Source organism: Patagioenas fasciata, chromosome 8, assembly GCF_037038585.1.
Source record: "Patagioenas fasciata isolate bPatFas1 chromosome 8, bPatFas1.hap1, whole genome shotgun sequence".
Classification (NCBI taxonomy): domain Eukaryota; kingdom Metazoa; phylum Chordata; class Aves; order Columbiformes; family Columbidae; genus Patagioenas; species Patagioenas fasciata.
Window position 1 is genome coordinate 7,132,850 of NC_092527.1, and position 18,342 is coordinate 7,151,191.

General features: G+C 56.1%; 2 protein-coding genes across 6 annotated transcripts; both read right to left on the minus strand.

The window, feature by feature from the left end:
* Nucleotides 1–1,583: 1,583 nt before the first annotated feature.
* LOC139828532 (uncharacterized) lies at nucleotides 1,584–12,834 on the minus strand. Of its 4 annotated transcripts, none has more exons than XM_071811594.1 (14): nucleotides 10,750–12,834; nucleotides 9,988–10,501; nucleotides 9,736–9,851; nucleotides 9,510–9,601; nucleotides 9,290–9,365; nucleotides 9,010–9,120; nucleotides 8,808–8,930; nucleotides 8,509–8,583; nucleotides 8,034–8,198; nucleotides 7,780–7,901; nucleotides 7,612–7,677; nucleotides 7,313–7,475; nucleotides 7,086–7,173; nucleotides 1,584–6,717 (listed from the first exon to the last, which is right to left on the minus strand). In XM_071811594.1, the coding sequence occupies exons 1-14, from the start codon at nucleotides 11,122–11,124 to the stop codon at nucleotides 6,416–6,418; spliced, it is 2,388 nt and encodes a 795-aa protein (XP_071667695.1). In that variant the 5' UTR covers nucleotides 11,125–12,834; the 3' UTR covers nucleotides 1,584–6,415. The 4 variants fall into 4 exon arrangements, with proteins under 4 accessions (XP_071667695.1, XP_071667694.1, XP_071667697.1 ...); XM_071811593.1 differs by having other exon boundaries at nucleotides 8,808–8,933; XM_071811596.1 differs by lacking the exon at nucleotides 9,010–9,120 and having other exon boundaries at nucleotides 8,808–8,933.
* An 82-nt stretch (nucleotides 12,835–12,916) lies between these two features.
* On the minus strand, nucleotides 12,917–18,340 carry ZNF511 (zinc finger protein 511). Of its 2 annotated transcripts, none has more exons than XM_065843653.2 (7): nucleotides 18,175–18,340; nucleotides 17,940–18,013; nucleotides 16,344–16,545; nucleotides 16,084–16,208; nucleotides 15,041–15,226; nucleotides 14,795–14,866; nucleotides 12,917–13,358 (listed from the first exon to the last, which is right to left on the minus strand). In XM_065843653.2, exons 1-6 carry the CDS (start codon nucleotides 18,337–18,339, stop codon nucleotides 14,797–14,799), a joined length of 822 nt encoding a protein of 273 aa, XP_065699725.2. In that variant the 5' UTR covers nucleotide 18,340; the 3' UTR covers nucleotides 12,917–13,358; nucleotides 14,795–14,796. The 2 variants fall into 2 exon arrangements, with proteins under 2 accessions (XP_065699725.2, XP_065699724.2); XM_065843652.2 differs by having other exon boundaries at nucleotides 12,917–13,361.
* Nucleotides 18,341–18,342: the final 2 nt, after the last annotated feature.

The following is an 18,342-nucleotide window of genomic DNA, read 5'->3' on the forward strand; positions in this document are numbered from 1 at the left end:
CTATGTGGCAGCAGGGGACTGCAGCCCGTGCCCAGGAGAGGCAGCTCCCTGCAGGGTGAGCGTCCCTGCACAGGAGGCTGAGCCATGGGCAGGGAGATGATGCTGCCCAGTGCGCAGCGTGGGCCGGTCCGAAACTCCCCGGGACACCAGAACCAGCAAGGAAGCACCTTCTTTTAATGATTTTTTTCCTGAGGTATCAAAATGCATGACAGAGCTCAGCGTCTCCCCAGCCTCAGACGTGGGAATGGTGGAAGGTGCTGCTGAGAGCAGCAACACGCGGACTTCTAGCAAAGAGCCGCGTAAGCAGGGAAGAAGAAGCGCAGCTGGGCACGTACTTCCACTCAACCCCAGGAAGCATTCAGACGCTGGGAAGGCCTTTGAACCCACCTGATCCGTCAGACAAGTGCTCAAAAAATGATCAACAAGAACTCATTTTCCCTTATAAACCCGAGTCCGAGTGTCACACGGTCAGAGCACCCCCAGCTCTCTCCTTCGGGCGGGCACTCGAAGACAACGTCCAAGAAAGGATGAGCGTGGACAAGCAAGACCCAGAGCAGACGCCTTGCTCTTCTAAGAGCTATGAGATACCTGTTTTCAGGCATTAAAAACAAAGCGCATAGATCTGATGTGCGTGTGGATTTTTTTTTCCAAGCCCCAGAATGCAAGGAGGGAGCAGAGAGATGAGGAGATGGGGACAAGGCGCACTGAGGCAAGAAGCTGACCCTCTTTGGAGGGATCCTCAGCCTTAACTGCAGTAACTGCAGAGCGGCCAGCCCAGCAGCTCTAGAGCTACGTCCAGGGACCGGTGGAGCTTTCTGGAAAGCACTGGGGACCGGCAGGAAAAGCTGAAAGAGCCCTCAAGTGGCCCAGGGCCACCCGGCTCCCGAAAGAGCACCCCAGCTGTGCAGTGGGACAGCAAGAGCAAGGGGTGGATCTCCGGGCAGAAAACAAGAGATCAGGCTGGACGCTGAGGAGATGGCAGGGACCACCCTGCGCTGCGGCTCCTCCGCGGGGGCACGAACGACACCGCAAGGCTGAACCCATCAATCAGCCTTTTCTCCCGGCAGGACGAGACGAAAGAGGGAAAGACGCAGGGGAATAGAAGCTCCATCTCCTCCTGGTTTGGGGAGTATTTGGAGCAAAGGGAGCTTCATTCTGCAGATCTGACTCTGCCTGCGTTTCAAAACAACATTTAAATCCCCTACAACACAAACGTGTAACGTGGTACCAGTCACTCCCAGTTGCCCTCAGTATGATCCCGGTGACTCCCAGTCAGCCCCAGCATCCTCCCGGTCACATCCAGCATGATCTCAGTCACCCCCAGCTACCCCCAGCATGGCCCCAGTTCCCCCCAGTGTCATCCCAGTTGCTCCAGCGTGATTCTGGTTGCCAGCACCATGGTTCCGGTCACTCCTAGTTGCCACCAGCATTCTCCCAGTATCTCCCAGTTGCCCGCAGCGTGGTTCCAGTCACTCCCAGCTACCCCTACTGTGGTCCCAGTCACTCCCAGTTCTCCCCAGTCCGATCTCCATTGCTCCCATGTTGCTTTTTCCATGCGAGCCACGGAACCTGACACACCAATGTGATGTTCACAGAGTTCGCTTTATTGTCGGACCGGGCTGGCTTTATAGCAAAGCTGCCCTGTCCACGCGCCTTACAACAATGCGATTGGTTGTAACTCGTGCTATACAATAACATGATAGGCTGCATGTGCTGTCCAGCGCTCTGCACGCGTGTGTCCGGCGATTGCTCACTCATTGTTACCTTCTAATGGTGCTCCTTTAGTTTCTTTTGTCCCTGGCTTCACCTCTCAGCCAGGCTGGTGACAACCCCATCCCCCCGGGGTGGAGAGAGCTCTGCCACTATATCTCCCCCTCTTTTATTTAATATAATATTAACAATACGCCATATCATGCTTTAAAGACAGTGTGAAATACAGGGTAAGAACATTAAGGCTAATACAACTACAATTAACAAGAACAGACCTGTTTTCAATATTCCTTTTAACCAAACAAGGCATCCAACCCAAAAAACCCAACATCTTCTGTTATTTTCTTGTGCTGCAAATCTTCTATCTTTTTACCTTTTAAGTTCAAACAACACATACAATCAAACTCTTCATAACTGTGAACATGTCCAATAACAAAAAATTAATTGCTGCTCTGTTTTACAAAGTGGTATTCTCAACATTGGCTACATCCGTTGCTAAAAGCGATAACACCTCTGAGGTTAAGGGTTGTCATCACTGCAATCGGTTTCTTCTCTGTTAGCTAACCAAGGTCTCACCCGCTTTGCTGGGATCCACGAATTTTTGTGGTTACCTGTAGAAACACAAGCATATCCCCTTCCCCAGGTTATTAGTGACATAGGACCTTCCCGTTGTTGTGTTGTCGGATTAAACACACTAACCTTGGGCACATTTTCGGAAAAATCCTTGACATTTTTGATATGGTGCATAACAACCGGTTCCATTTCAGTTTCACTCTTAGGATTAAGCCAGTTCAGCACATACAATGCCTTCATCAATACCTCTTCTGGGCTCACACCAATTCCCCCTTGTTTTTTCAAAACAGACAAAAGATTTTTCAAGGTGCGGTGTGCACGCTCAATAATTGCCTGGCCAGTAGAATTATAAGGGATTCCAAACAGGTGCTGTACCTTCCCCTGGACGAGGAAGGCTGCAAGTCCGTCAGAGCGGATGCAGGACCATTATCTGTTTGGATTTGTGCAGGGACACCCATGACAGCAAAAGCTTGTAGTAAATGACGTTTTACTGCCTTTGCATTTGCTGAGGTCAAGGCTGTAGCCCACAGCAGTCCTGAACAGGTATCTATGGACACATGAATGTACTTTTGTCAGCCAAATGGTGCAAATTCAGTAATATCAGTTTGCCATAACTGACCTGGCTGCAAGCCCTGAGGATTTACTCCCTTTTGTTGGAGAGGCACTATGCGGGCACAATCAGGACAAGCTGCAATAATGGCTCGAGCTTGTTCCTTGGTAAGTGTAAACTGCTTTCGGAGTGCTGCTGAGGATTGATGAAAGAATTCGTGAGCTTGTCTGGCTTGTTCAAAAGGAGATGTATCTGCTACTGCCACAAGTTTGTCTATAATGCTGTGTTTCCCTCTACTAGACCATCTGGTATGTTAGTATGGCTTTTTATATGCATGATAAATACTGGTGCTGTCCTATAATCTAATACGTTCCACAAATCTAACAATGCTTCCAACAACAAGGAATTGGAAACTCGCTGCAAAAGCGCTCTATGTATTCTTTGTACAACTCCCACAACATAAAGAGAATCTGCTACCAGATTAACTGGACAGTTATGCCATTTTTGCAATGCTGTTAAGCGTATTGAGGGCAGTTTCTTTTAAGATGTCCTGTCTGTCCGCAAGTAAAACATGCTAGGCCACAAGAAGAAGGGCTTCGGCCTTTCATTGCAGGCTTAAGTGCTGCAGCCAAGGCTGCACCGTGGGCTTGAGCATGTATTTTTGCTTTTTCTACCTCCTGTTGCATAATCGGTACCCGTGTGCAAGCTTCCACCATCTCTGCCAGAGAAGCAGTTTTTCCCAAACCGGCTAATATCTGTCGGCATTGGGTGTTTGCATTCATCATAGCCAAATCTTTCCCCACAGCAGCTTTTGCCTCTGGAGTCAAGTTAGGAGAGGCATCTATAGCTTCTTTCAAACGATCCACAAACTTCATATATGGCTCCCCAGGATCCCACTTTATTGTAGAATAGGGTGGCACAGGGTTACCTCTATTTGGCAATTCTTTCACTGCTGCCAGAGCAAGCCCTTGCGTTTGCTGCAAAATCCTGGGATGAAGTGCTGCCTGAGTGGCACCATCCGCATATTGCCCACCACCCAGTAACTGGTCCATGCCAGCCAACCGCAACGGATCATCAGCTGGTAAACGAACATTTTCTAATACTGCCAATTCCACCTTCCCCTGCCACTTGTCCAAGAACAGCAAATACCCCGTTGGAGGAAGCAATAACTCCATCAATGCCCTAATATCTGTTGGAGTTAGTACTTGCCCCTTGAAAAATGAATTGATTAGCTGCATCATGTGCTTATTATCCATACCATATTGCATAACTGCACTTTGCAATTGCTTAACCGTTTTCCAATCAAAGGGTGACCACTGCCTTTGTCCTCTATTATCTATGTGCACTGGCATTGCTGTAATACTACCAGGTAACACGATCCTTTCAATGGTTGCATCTCTGATTACCCCTTGCCAACGTTGCCCTGCATTATGAGAATGATCTCGAGGAATATCTCTACCCTCATGCACAGGGGCAGCACCCAAATTATCATTACTATCACTGCTATACAATCCCCTTGTGTTTCCCTGTGGATCACTAGGTCGAAGCATATTTGCAAACCGATCTGCTAACCCAGTCTCCAGCCCTTTTCCATATCGCGCTCCCAAATATTCATCTGCTTCTCTTACAGACCACATCCCATCTTCAACACATTGTCTAGCCCATTTTTGTATTCGCTCCCTTTTAATACGGAGCTCCTCCGGAGTGAGGTCTAATTCCGCCCCCTCCCTTTCCTGTCTTCCCCGTTTTTCACATTCCCTGCCAATTGCCTCCAGCCCGTCCTTAATTGCATCTGACGCCTTTTTATATGCTATTAATCGCAAAGTTTTACTGTTACCGCCATCTAGTCGTTCCATAGCTTCTAGAACTTCGTGCATCTGGCTCTCCTGCCGTCTCAGTAAGTCCTTCAGGCTCTGCACGTGGCTCTCCTCCTGGAAGTCAGGGCGATTCTGCGGCGCTCCATCCTGGTGCTCCCTCGGGTCCTCCGGCAAAGGCACGTTGGCTGGATTAACTTGTTCTGGCTTGTTGAAACTTGCTGGTTGCTGCCATTCATCATCGGAGCCAGGCAATGGCTCAACGGGTGCAGAGGGTATAATTTGCTCTCCGCCCCAGAACTCCAGATCTGATACGGGACATACCAGCGGTGTCGATTTTTCGGAGTTCTCGGAGGGGGGGCAGCTCGCAGCGGGCGGCTCCGAGGGGACGGCACACAGCTCCAGCTCCTCTGAGTTGCCCTCAGCATGGATCCACTCACTCCCCGTTGCCACCAGCATGATCCCAGTTTCCCCCAACATAGTTCCAGTCACTCCCAGTTCTCCCAGTTGCCCCCAGCATGGTTCCACTTGTGACCTTGCCACCTAACAGTCCAGACGCTCACTGGAGCCAAGCTCCAGAGTGCGTGATGTGCAGCGCCTGCTCGCACAGGGAAGGTTCCAGCACCGACAGCTGTTGCTGGTCCCCACCTTGGCAGCCCCTTCCCAGCCCCACCACTACAGGCTCCAGCACCGAACAATCCCAACACTCTCTCTCACTCTTACTCGAGTTGAGCTGCAAAACTAAAATGTCAACCTGCTGCTCCAACACAGAACGTGCCGGCACCGAAAGCTGCTTTTGGGCCTCACGTTCCCTTGGCAGCCCTTTCACAGGCCCCCAGCACTGCGGCTCTGCCCCATGCTGGTCACCTCATGGTCCCCTCACTCTCTCTCCCTCGAGTTCCCAATTTGTGAACATCCAGCAACTCCTCCCATACCAAAGGTGCCAGGACGGAAAGGTGTTGCTGGTCCTCACCTTCCCTTGGCAGCCCTTTCGCAGGCCTGTCAGCCATGGAGATGCAAGAGCAAAGCAGCGGCCAGGGCTGGGAGTTGCTGCTGCATGAAGCCGTGTGCTGCTGCCGCCCTTCCCGCTGGGGTACTGTGGGAGATTTAAGGGATTTTCTTAAGATGGTTGTGTGGATGGGTTTCTGTTAGATAGAGATTTGTTTCTGAACTAGACAAAGCAACTCCAAGGCCGGCGCGAAGGCTGAATAACAACAGCTGTTATGAGAGTGAGGTAATTCTATAACAAGACCTGAACATGGACAATATCCGATCAGCCAATGTGTGTTTGGAACGTGGACGCGTGATGAAGAAATAACTGCGTATATAAGGAGGCTTGTCTCTGTAATAAATGGCTGCGCTTGAATTCATATTGAATTGTGTGAAGTCCAGGAGCTTTCGCCCTCACGGGGTACCTGTTTCCCAGCGCCTTCAGCACCAAGTGAGCATCATCATCCCAGTTCCCGCACAGCCCCTTTGGGGCCAGCAGCTCCCCTGGCAGGGGCCATGGGGGTCAAACAGCGCTGGGCAGGCCAGGGGGGCCAGGGGGACCACGGCAGCATAGGGTGGCGCAGACCCGGGCAGGGGGTGGCACGGGGGCTGTTCTCAGCTCCTCCGGCGACACGTGGCCGCAGGACGAGGGACGCTGCCGGCACCTCCTGGTGCCTGAGGGGAAGATCCTGACCGGGGCCCCCACACTCAGACCACGCTGGCATTTGGCTGCCCATCACTGTTTATTGGTGCTGCCTGGCAGTGCTCCCTCTTTTGCTCACTGCCGGGTGTGGCGAGGCTTCAGCCGGGGACCCCCAGTCCTGTCTGGCTCTCGGGGTGCCGACGCATCCCTCTGGGGTCGGAGGGGCTGGAGCAGCCGGGGACACCCAGTCCTGCCCGGCTTTCGGGGTGCCGATGCGTCCCGTGGGGGCTGGAGCGGTTGGAGCAGCCGGGGACCCCCAGTCCTGCCCGGCTCTCGGGGTGCCGATGCGTCCCGTGGGGGCTGGAGAGGTGGGAAGAGCCCCTGTGCCCGGGAGACCTGGGATGAGGCCGACTTGTGCTCCGAGGAGGCGGTGGTGCCTGGGGGCGAGGAGCAGGGTCAGAGACATCCACAAACAGGGTCCTGGTCCCCACTCTGCAGCACACAGGCTGGTGTCCCACTCTGCCCAGGACCACCATCCCACACCCCCCCCCACCTGACTCCAGCTCCAGCACAGGGATCTGGTGCCCCAGCCACCACTGGCTGGTGGCCGGGTTGTCCCCCTGCCTTGGGGACAGCTGGGGATTGTCCCTCGGGAAGCCTGGCAGAAGAGTGCAGAGGAAGGCAGGCTGGGGGAAGCCAGCGGGAAGAAGGGTGGGGGAAAACCTGGCATCCCGCAGGCGTCCTGCCTGCCCCGCTGTCCCCTTCAGGCCTCCCGGGGCCCCTCCCAAAGCGCAACCCCACGTACCTTCCTTGCCCCCCCGCACAGGCAGCTGTCCGTCCTGCCGGTCCCTGGAGATGCGTCTGTCCCTGCTCAACGGCTCTGTCGCCTTGTGCTGGGAAGGAGAGAGCGGGCTGGCTGAAACACGGGGCCCCATTCGGCATCCCCAACAACCCTCCCACAGACAGCTCTCCCTGGGGACACTGAGGCACAGATCCCCGTTCCAGGCTCAGACGCCACCACCATAACCCTACCTGTGTCACCCTGAGCTTGCTGGGGAGCCGAGCGAAGGGCTGTTGCGGCCGCGGGGTGCTGGGCGGGTGCGGCTGGAGGCAGCGCTGCTGCGGGGGGAGGATGGTGTGCTGGTCCCCGCAGCTCGGCGGCACAGGGGGGCGCTGGCACTCGCCTGTCTGCTCCCTGGGAGATGGGACATGGGGGTGCTCAGTGCCCGGCACTGCAGCACCACATGGTCACCCCATGGCAGAGAGGGGGCCGCGGCTGCAGCACCAGCACCCATCTCCCAGTGTCCCCCCCAGGGGCAGGGGCTACTCACGGGCCAGGCGCAGGCATGCTGAGGGGCTGGTCACAGGACAAGCCCTGGAAACGGGCCAGGAGCTGCCTGGAGGAGGGAGAAAAGGGCTGGGTCAGCTCCTGGGGGACACACAGCCCTGCCTGCACGCAGCACCATCCCCAAAGTCACCGGTGTCCCTATGGCACTCACTTCTTGATCCCAGCCACCTCACCAGCCGCTGCTCGCGACACCTTCTCCTCCAGCTGCTCCTGGAGGCTGTTCCATTGCTCCTCCAGCTGCTGCCGGAACGGCCCCAGCTCCAGGCGGTCCAGCTGTGGAAGGGAGCGCACCAGGATGGGACGTCACGGTCCCCGGGACACGGCCGGCTGGGGACCCGCGGAGGGATGCTGCCTTAGGCTGCCAAGCCCCCAAGGTGTGCACAGTGGGGACGTGCCAGCCCTCACCTTGGAGTCCATCTCTTCCCTGAGCTGTTGCTGGACCTGGTGCCAGCCCTGCTCCTGGCCTGTCACCCGGCTCGTCAGCTCCTCCATCTTCTCTTTCAGCTGCTCCACGCTTGCCTCGAACTGGCTGTGGCTGACTTTGCCGGCCAGGGAGGTTTTGTCAGCTTTCTAGCAACAGAGAAAGGCAGGAGAGCGCTGGGGGAGGGATGGAGGGACGCTGGGCTGGGCCAACTCCCATCCGGAGGAGAGGCAGAAGTGGCTACATGGCCCGCTCACCCCATCACTCCCGTGGGGTTGGTCCCAACAGCCAAAGAAACCCAAGTGGGGAGACAGAGGGACCTGGCGAGTGACCCACAGCGGCTCTGCAAGCCCTCCCTCCCCCTGACCGGTTCTGCCACCAAGCACCCGAGGGACAAGGGGCATTTGTCACCCTGCCCAGGACCCCCTTGTCTGGCGCCAGCTCCCCTCCACGCCGTACCGCAGCGATTCCCAGCAGCAGCTCCTCCTTGCCCGCTTTCTCCTCCTCCAGCCTCTCCACGCACCGGGACAGAGCCTTCCAATGCAGAAAGCACCCGTGATGCCACGGCAGGGTGGCAGCTGCCTCCCAGCCAGCCGAGCACCCCCCGCCTCCCCACCTTCCCCCAAAACCTCCTGGAAAGGCATTTGGAACCATTGCAGGGCTACGAGCGGCTTGGCAGGGAGACAAATCCCTGCTGGTCGCCAGCCTGGGCTCTGCCTGGATGATGCTCTGAGCCCGCGGGGGTTTCAGCCGCCCACCTCAATGGATTTCTCCTCCTGGCAGCGGTGATCCAGGAGGCCCTGGAGGACGATCCTGAGCTTCTCGCAGTCCCCTTGCACCTGCCTGACGCTGGCCTGGATGTGCTTCAACAGCTGCTCATCCTGCTGCAGGGAGGAAGGTGACACGGTTGGTGCCGTGCCAGGCGGGGCTGGCTGCCCCGTGGCCACAGACCCGGCTTACTTGGCTGGTGACGACGTGCTGGACGAGCTGGGCCACGTGCATCCTGGTGTCCAAGATGCCCCCTGCCAGCTCCTGCCCCGCGCTCTCCACTATGGCTCTCAGCTCGTCCAGCTGCAGGAAGGGGAGCAGGAGTCACCTCTGAGCTGGGGTGGATGCAGCCAGCAAACCCAGGTGCCATGGAGGCTCAATGGCCCCATCCAGCCAGGAGACGTGTCCAGGACCCCACCAGCACCACCCCAGCGAGCCGGAAGTTGCTCAGGGTGCTCCTCCTAGACCTCACCTGTGCCTGCAGCTGCTTGGTCCTCCTGGTCACCAACGTCTCCAGCGTGCCCTGGATCATCTCCTGCTGCGCGGACCTGGCCAGCAAGATGGGGCACAGGCAGGTTTAACCTCCAGGGGCCACTCAGCAGGTGTCCCTCACCCCCCCACACCAGGATGCTCCAGCCCCCCCGGACTCGTCGCAGCCCTGCAGGCTGGGAAACCCTCTCCCGCCATTTTACCCCAGCTGCAGGGGGCTCTGGTCGCTGCTGCCCGCTTTCCCGTCGGCTCCAGCCAGCCCCAGCTTTCCAAAGGCCTCCTCCAGCTGCCTGACCTGGGAACGGCGGTGGGGGCATAGTCAGGGCACGGCCCCTGTGTCGTCCCAGCACAGGGGGCCTTTGGCTGCCCCTCCCTGCCCAAATCCCTCCGGCATCCCCACAGCCCCCTCGGGGACTGCTGCTGGCTCACCTCGTGCTTCACGTACTGCAGCTCATAGTCCATACCCTGCAGGGAGGACACCCAGCCCTGCAGGGAGGACACCTGGGTCTGGAGGTCAGCCAGGATGTGGGCCATGCTCTGCTGGCCTAGAGGGAACAGGCCAAGGGGACATGTTGTAGGTGAGGGGGTCTTTTCCACAGGGCCAGGCTCTGAGCAGGATGAGCCCCCGACTCAGGGTGTCCCCACATCAAACACCCCCTGCCAGCTCCCCAGGGCTCTCACCTCTCTCCAGGAGGAGCTGATGCTGCTCCTCCAACTCTGTCCAGTCCACATTGGTGAAAGTCAGCTCATCCGCTCCATGCTTCTGGGCACCGCAGAAGTGGTCAAGATGCCCCAGCTGACAGGAAACCTCCATCACCGGGAAGTGGGGGGCAGAATCGAAAGTGGTAGTCAAGGCCTCCCAAGGCATGTGTGACTCTTGCCCAGGGGACCCTGACTGTATCCCCGGCATGGTGGTCTGGGTGCCGGGGACCTCTGCCTGCATGGTAGCGCTGGCGTCAGAAGTACTGGTTGGATTGGAGGTGGGCCCTGCCGACTTCTCAGGGGGCGCTGGTGTTCCCTGCTCCCCTTCTTGCATCCCCAGGGCGCCAGGCTGTGTCCCTGGACTCCCCTCGAGGGTCCTGGGCACAGGCTCTGTCCCTGGTCCCTTCGGCCCCAGGGCTGAGCTTGCCCCACGCTGCTTGTCCATATCCCACTGGGGGGGCTTGGCAGGGGCAGACTGGCCCCCAGTGCTCTCCTGGGAAGAGAAGGCAAAGAGGAGCAGGTTTACGGGCAGCCGTGCAGCGGTGAGGACAGACCCCAGGGCCCCTGCCGCGTCCCCCGGCCCTGTCCCCAAAGCCCGGCCTCAAGCTCAGCACGAGAGCCCAAAGGCAAAGGGATCCCGGGGTCAACCCGGCCACATGGCCAGGAGGACGGACCCCCGGCATCACCGCCCAGCACCGCCAGCCCGTGGCCCATGCCCCAGGGACTGACAAGAGACTCTACCTGGGAGATGCTGATCTCGTTGGCTGTGATCTTCATCTGCCCCACGTCATCAGCCAAGGAGGTGTCCTGGGAGCCGCTGGCGGTCCCCTGCAGCGGCTCCTTCCTGGGCAAGTGCTCCTCTGGCTCCCGGGGCTGCTGCCCTGTGCCCTGGGCCCTGTCCTCCTCCTTCTCCAGGCCAGGCTGGTCCTTGGTGGCCTGGTGTCCTCCCAGGAGGGCAGCTGGTCTGTGCCCCGGCTCCAGAACAGGCAGGTCCTGCAGGCCCAGGTGTCCCAGCACGGACTGCAGCAGCCTGTGCAGTGATGGCAGGTCCACAGCCCCATCGTGGGATGTCCCGATGGCAACATCCAGCAGTTGGGACAGGGTGAGCGGGGCCATCGCTGCCGTCCCACAGAAAATACGGAGCCTGATCTGGGGGGACTGGAGCCTTTCTGCCTGGAGGGGCCTGGGAGGCTGTGAGGGATGGTCAGACGGCAGCTTCCTCCTCCTCCTCCTTGCCAAAGAAAGGGATCCAAACGCTGAGATTGATCCAAATACCAAGAGTGATCCAATCGCCGAGTGATTCAAGTGCCAAGAGTGATCCAACCGCCAAGAGTGATCGAAATACCGAGAGTGATCCAAAGCCAAGAGTGTGCCAAATGCCAAGAGAGATCCAACCGCCGAGAGAGATCCAAACGCCGAGAGTAAGCCAACCGAAAAAAGCGATCCAACCGCAGAAAACGAGCCAACCGCAAAAAGCGATCCGACCACCAGTGATCCAACCACCGGAGTGATCACAGGGTGGGTGATGCGTGACAGGACAATGTGCTGTCCCTGTTGCTCAGCAACGCCCCACCCTGGAGCCAGCGGGCACCGCCCCGGGTCCCTGCAGCTGGCACTTGGCTGAAGGGACCCACAGGGATGGAGATGCAGAGAGGTTCCCGGCTGCCTTTCCCGCTTTCACCCCTAAAATGTGCCCGGTGACGTCTCCTATGTGGCACCAGGGGACTGCAGCCCGTGCCCAGGAGAGGCAGCTCCCTGCAGGGTGGGCGTCCCTGCACAGGAGGCTGAGCCATGGGCAGGGAGATGAAGCTGCCCAGTGTGCAGCGTGGGCCGGTCCGAAACTGCCCGGGACACCAGAACCAGCAAGGAAGCACCTTCTTTTAATGATTTTTTTCCTGAGGTATCAAAATGCATGACAGACCTCAGCGTCTCCCCAGCCTCAGACGTGGGAATGGTGGAAGGTGCTGCTGAGAGCAGCAACACGCGGACTTCTAGCAAAGAGCCGCGTAAGCAGGGAAGAAGAAGCGCAGCTGGGCACGTACTTCCACTCAACCCCAGGAAGCATTCAGACGCTGGGAAGGCCTTTGAACCCACCTGATCCGTCAGACAAGTGCTCAAAAAAATGATCAACAAGAACTCATTTTCCCTTATAAACCCGAGTCCGAGTGTCACACGGTCAGAGCACCCCCAGCTCTCTCCTTCGGGCGGGCACTCGAAGACAACGTCCAAGAAAGGATGAGCGTGGACAAGCAAGACCCAGAGCAGACGCCTTGCTCTTCTAAGAGCTATGAGATACCTGTTTTCAGGCATTAAAAACAAAGCGCATAGATCTGATGTGCGTGTGGATTTTTTTTTCCAAGCCCCAGAATGCAAGGAGGGAGCAGAGAGATGAGGAGATGGGGACAAGGCGCACTGAGGCAAGAAGCTGACCCTCTTTGGAGGGATCCTCAGCCTTAACTGCAGTAACTGCAGAGCGGCCAGCCCAGCAGCTCTAGAGCTACGTCCAGGGACCGGTGGAGCTTTCTGGAAAGCACTGGGGACCGGCAGGAAAAGCTGAAAGAGCCCTCAAGTGGCCCAGGGCCAGCCGGCTCCCGAAAGAGCACCCCAGCTGTGCAGTGGGACAGCAAGAGCAAGGGGTGGATCTCCGGGCAGAAAACAAGAGATCAGGCTGGACGCTGAGGAGATGGCAGGGACCACCCTGCGCTGCGGCTCCTCCGCGGGGGCACGAACGACACCGCAAGGCTGAACCCATCAATCAGCCTTTTCTCCCGGCAGGACGAGACGAAAGAGGGAAAGACGCAGGGGAATAGAAGCTCCATCTCCTCCTGGTTTGGGGAGTATTTGGAGCAAAGGGAGCTTCATTCTGCCTGGGTTTCAAAACAACATTTAAATCCCCTACAACACAAAGTTGTAAAAACTGCTTTGCTTTATTCACCTGGTTGCGAGTCACTTTATTTTTACTTTCTGTGGAAATGCGCTGTGAGGCACCACGACGCTTTCCCTGGTGCTGGCAAACCGGTCCTGGGGGTGTGCGAGCAAACACTGGGGAGCGGCGAGATGGAGAAGGTCAAAATTAGGGGCCAGTGCTTTTGTTTTCTCTTTTTTTCTTTTGCCGATGGTTCTAGCTTCCCTACAGACAGCAGATTTGTCTTGGAGCTTCTTGAACCTGCTTTTTCCCAGAAAAGGCAAATAAACTTCAAATAAAATCTTGTGCAGCCTCAGCTCCAGCAGCCAGTTTCCTCTCACCTCCATGTTGCAGCCACAGCCCAAGACTCTTCCTGAGAGCAAGTGATGTGGGCTTCGCCGTGCCCCATGTCTGCCTGTTGTTCCAGGGCTCTCCTTGCTGGGAGCTTCTGAGATCACAGTGGGGAAATGAAAGAAATAATTAAATGAACTGTTGTAATCTCCCCCACTCCTGCTCTGGTTGTGGTTTGATTCTTGCCTGGGCGGGTAGGGCTGGCGGGGATGCTCTGTGCCCCGTACCCGGCTGTCACGGAGGCACCCGAGGTTCGTTTAAGGGACAACAGGGTCCAAAACAACTTTTATTAAACCGGTGAGAAACAGGGTTCTAGCACTCCAAAAGTGACTTAAATACACATTCGGACATCACGGAAAGTTACATGTGCAAACGTGCATGGAAAGTACGCGTGCAAATGTGCACGGAAGGTTACACGTGCTTATGTGGAAGCGCGGGAGGAAAATACACCTGCGATTACGCGAGGATTAATTTTACACGTGCTCATATTGAGCATGGAAAGTTACACGTGCATATGTGCACGGAAAGTATAAATACACTGGCAATCCTGCGAGCAGTTTTACTCAAACCCGTGGCGGCAAGGCAAGTGGAGTCTCCATCCCGGGCAGGGGGGCTCTCGGCGGCAGCATCTCGCTCGTGCTCCGAGAGACCCGCAACAATGGGCGGAGTCTCGACAAGAGTCCCGTTTTTTATTGGCTGATCAGATCTGACTGTGGGCACTCCAGAAGCTTCTCTGCACCCCCACCCTGGCTGTGGGTGCCCCTGAAGCCTCCAAACATCCCCCACACGGGCCGCGGGCACCCAGCGGCTCCCTGGTGCCTCGGCACTCCCTTCTCCTAACAGTCCTGGCGCCAAACAAAAGAAGCTGTTAACCTCAAACAGCAGAGAGAGAGGGAGATGTGTCTACTCCCTCCATACTGAAGGAGGGAGTGGGAGAGAGGGGGATTTGCATCCTGCCACACCAGCCCAGCAGGGGAGGCCGGGGGTACCGGGCTCCTGCAGCAGGAGGGAACATCGCACCTCTGCTCGGCCTTATCCCTGCTGCGTTTTTGGCAGTGATTCCTCACAGGTTTTTCACAAAGCCTGTGTGAACCTTTCAGCTCCCTGGAGTTCCAGAAGAGCATTTGCCATTTCCAGGCTCAGGCAAGATGTCCCCATCTCTCTAGAAAAGGCACTGCTGCCCAGAGTGGGTCTGGCATGGAGGAGAGACAAAAACAGCCCAGAGGGAGAGGAAATTATTTGTAGTTTGATTTCAGAGAATGTTGTGTCTCAGGAAGGATAAAACAAGCATGGGTGGGCTCTGAAATGCTGCCAAAGGGAGGCGGGGCAGAGACTGGAAGGGACTGTAGCAAAGCACCTCCCAAAGTACTGACACATGCCAAACTGCTGCTGCAAAAACCCCATTTTCACCCATTTGCCTTCCCCGTGCAGAGCGGGACCCTCGCATGCAACTGCAAAAAATCCATTACTAACGTGTGCGGGCAGCAGAGGCCAGCACCTTCGCATCATGCACAAATCTGGTGCACTGACCTTCAGACTTTCTTCCTTGGTCCCTTGAATCCTCGGGTGGCACCTTGTCCAAAGCAGATTGCGGACGGGATCCTGGAAAGGGAGACAGGCTCTAAGAGATACAAACATTCCACGTCCCACAGTATCTCCAGGACGCTTTGTGCCTTGTGTCACATTTCAAGCTCCCAGAGTGGGAAGAGCAAGGTACCAGAGGAAGAGGAATCTAAATCACCAAAGTGTCAGTAAAAAAATGCCAACAGTACAGACCTGGATTTGTAGAACCGTTTCTCCGGCGCGGCGGGGTCTGGGCTGGCTGGAGGCTGAGTGATCTCCATGTTCTCACTGGGCCCTGTTTCCATAGGGTCCACTTGGAACGGCTCCGACATCTCCACGCTCACGTCCATTGGCACGCTGGCACCATCCTTTGCAGGAGAGCTCACATGACACGGGCCGCTGCAGAGACAACGTTTCACATCCTTCCTCAGTAGCTGCCACATACGCCCAGAGCAAGGGAAACAAAAGGTATCTTATGATCAAACAGGTCAAGTCCAACTTGGGAGAGTTACTGTGTGGAAGCACAGAGATTGGGCTGTGCAGACTACAGGGTGCAGCAAAAAGGTCACTGGAGAGCTGTGCAACAGCCTTGTACGAGTTTCCACCCAAGTATTCAGGGTTGCTGTGTTACAGCACACAGGGCATGCCCAGGGTCTTGTCTTCAGTCCCTAAGGTCACTCAACAAGCTCAGAGCGTTGAACCATGGCAGGGGTGTCAAATTCTTTTACCCCAGGGGCCGCATCAGCCTTTCAGTTGCCTTCAAAGGGGCAAATATAATTTTAGGACTGTAGAAATGTAACTACTCCTACATTTATACAATCCTAAAATTACATTCAGTCCTTTTATTAATGCCTGTGGTGAGAGCAGTGCTTCAAACAAGCAGCCAGCTGAGAAAGCCATTCCCCAGACTGACAGAGCCTCCCCTGGCGCTACTTGTGCTTTTGTGGAACAGGAACATTGCAAAGGGCTGGAGAGAAAAGCAGGAAATGGACACAAAGCAACGCAGAGAGATGCTGAGCTTTGTGTTCACACTTGAGATAGCACGAAGGGAGCAGAGCCTGGAGCCACAGAGGGAGAGAAGACACACTTCAAGATAAAGCAGAACATTGCCACAGAGAGACTTGTAAGTCTACCGTCATTTCTGAGCTGCTTAAGGATATAACTTGCTTACTCTGGAAAGGGAGTGTGACAGCAGAGAAGCACAACATCACCTCCACAGGGGAAACCCAGTTGTGCTGTGGCAGTTCTGCAGTTACCTTTTCACTTTCCTTGGCCTATCAAACCGAAAGTCAGCAGGATACAGGTGAGCAGTGACCAAGTGATCCTTTCTGTCCTTGCTGCTCTTGAACTTCTCCGCACAGCCTTCTACCAAACACTTGTACTGAAAGATGGGGAAAAGGAAAAAAAAACCACAAAGACATAATTGAGGAAGGTAAACAGTGTCAGAGGGGAAGATGGGTGCCCTCCCATGCTGCACACACCAACCACGAGCAAAGGGCTGGACATGGTGACTCACCATGTTCTGCTTCTCAGCCATGATCTGGAAGAGAGAGTCATGCCACTCCAAGATGTGAACATCCAGGAGATGTGCCGAGGGAAAGGAGCGCTTGCAGAAGGAGCAGACATTCCTGTGCAGTGTGTTGTAGTGGTGCTCGTAGCCCTCCAGTGTGTCAAAGACCTGGCAGCACCCTGAGATGTGGCAACTGAATTCAGACACCCTGTGGGGAATCAGGACATCCACGCCTTAAATTAAACCGGAGCAATAATTTAAGCGGTGTATATCCCTCTAGATGACTTTATTATTTGTGGAATTTTTTGTGAATAGTACTTAAATTAAATGCAAGGTGCAATACAATGAAGATTATGATGGACCTAGGAACTATTTTTTGCTGTTGTGGCTTGAGTACCATATCACAGTATCACAGTATGTTTGGGATTGGAAGGGACCTCAAAAGATCATCTAGTCCAATCCCCCTGCTGGAGCATATATATTACCATCCTGTGAAGTGGTGCTTTGATTAAGAATAAACACCAAGCAACAATAAGAGAAATAAACTGTTTGACCTTAAAGCTGCAGTTGTGGATTAAAACTTCGTGCCAATGCTGTTTAACAGGCACACAACTCACACAACCCTCAGCTTCCTCAGTTTTATGTATGGTTTTAAAGGCAGATGAATATTCTCTCCCAGGCTTCCCTTCCCAAACTGGCAGTCTGTACCACATAGCTCTCCTGCTGTTTTAACCATATAAATAATAACCTGACACTTGGCTCCATCCTCCTGACACCCTTTATCTATCTGTAACCATGAATGAGTCAGCCCTTAGTGTCCTCCAGCTCCAGAGCCCCAGCTCCCTCAGCCTTTCCTCACACGGGAGATGCTCCACTCCCTTCAGCATCTCGGTGGCTGCGCTGGACTCTCTCCAGCAGTTCCCTGTCCTTCTGGAACTGAGGGGCCACAACTGGACACAATATTCCAGGTGTGGTCTCCCCAGGGCAGAGTAGAGGGGCAGGAGAACCTCTCTGATCTACTGACCACCCCCTTCTAACCCACCCCAGGTACCATTGGCCTTCCTGGTCACAAGGGCCCAGTGCTGGCTCATGGTCACCCTGCTGTCCCCAGGACCCCCAGGGTCCCTTTCCCCTACACTGCTCTCTAATAGGTCATTCCCCAATTTACACTGGAACCCGGGGTTGTTCCTGCTCAGCAGGACTCCACACTTGCCCTTCTGCCTATGGGCTCAGTGAAATGACATCACATCCAGCACACAAAGAAGTCAGCATTTAGACAGGCAGCTGACTGCAGCACAAAACATCAATTTTTGGCCTTTTCGGCAGGATGCTGAGGTTTGCAGACTACACCACTTCATTCTTCTTTATCAAACCGCTTTGTGATGCGTCTGCCTCTTCTTCCTTCTAACTTATTTTTCCTCCTTGACCTCCAAAGTCCACAGACAAGGTGAACAGCGCCCGTTCCAGTGCAGTGTCAGGGGGTCCCACGGGCGGTGCCAGGCGGGTGGACAGTGTTCACACCCCGCTGCCGTGACCCGGAGCGGGATCCACGAACCGAGCGGCACACCCGCCGCCGTGCCCGGGCGGCCCAGCCTCACTTACTTGGGTCTCTCCGCCACCTCGGCCAGGCTGGTGAGGACACCCTGCAGGTAGAGGTGTCTGTGCACGTCCCCATCCTAGGAGAGGAGAGAGACACCGTGGGCAGGTGGGAGAACCCCTCCCCTCCACGGTGTCGCGGCGGGGAAGCCCCGGGGTTACTCTAAGGGGGGCGAGGCACTCCCGGGAGATTCTGAGGGAGCCCAGGGGGCTCAACCGGCGCTGGGAGGCAACCCCTCACCTCCAGGAGCGGGTGGTGGAGGCCGAGACGGAGGCGGCGGGGGGTGAATGCGAAGGGTGGGGCGGGCGGGGCGGGCGGGGGCCGCGGCGGGGCGGGCGGCGGGGGCGGCCCCGGCCCCTCCCGCAGGCGGCGGCGCAGCCCGGGCGGCAGCGGCAGCATCGCCATGGC

What these genes read in the sequence shown, in the direction of transcription:
- LOC139828532 (XM_071811593.1), bottom strand. Translation starts at nt 11,124, where the DNA reads ATGGCCCCGCTCACCCTGTCCCAACTGCTGGATGTTGCCATCGGGACA. An exon ending in CAGAGCCCCCTGCAGCTGGG is followed by an intron (nt 9,366 to 9,509) that starts GTAAAATGGCGG and finishes CTTGCTGGCCAG; the next exon opens with GTCCGCGCAGCAGGAGATGA. An exon ending in GGGAAGAGATGGACTCCAAG is followed by an intron (nt 7,902 to 8,033) that starts GTGAGGGCTGGC and finishes TCCCTTCCACAG; the next exon opens with CTGGACCGCCTGGAGCTGGG.
- ZNF511 (XM_065843653.2), bottom strand. Translation starts at nt 18,339, where the DNA reads ATGGCGATGCTGCCGCTGCCGCCCGGGCTGCGCCGCCGCCTGCGGGAG. An exon ending in GAGGTGGCGGAGAGACCCAA is followed by an intron (nt 16,546 to 17,939) that starts GTAAGTGAGGCT and finishes GATTCCCCACAG; the next exon opens with GGTGTCTGAATTCAGTTGCC. An exon ending in AAACGGTTCTACAAATCCAG is followed by an intron (nt 14,867 to 15,040) that starts GTCTGTACTGTT and finishes CTCCCTTTCCAG; the next exon opens with GATCCCGTCCGCAATCTGCT.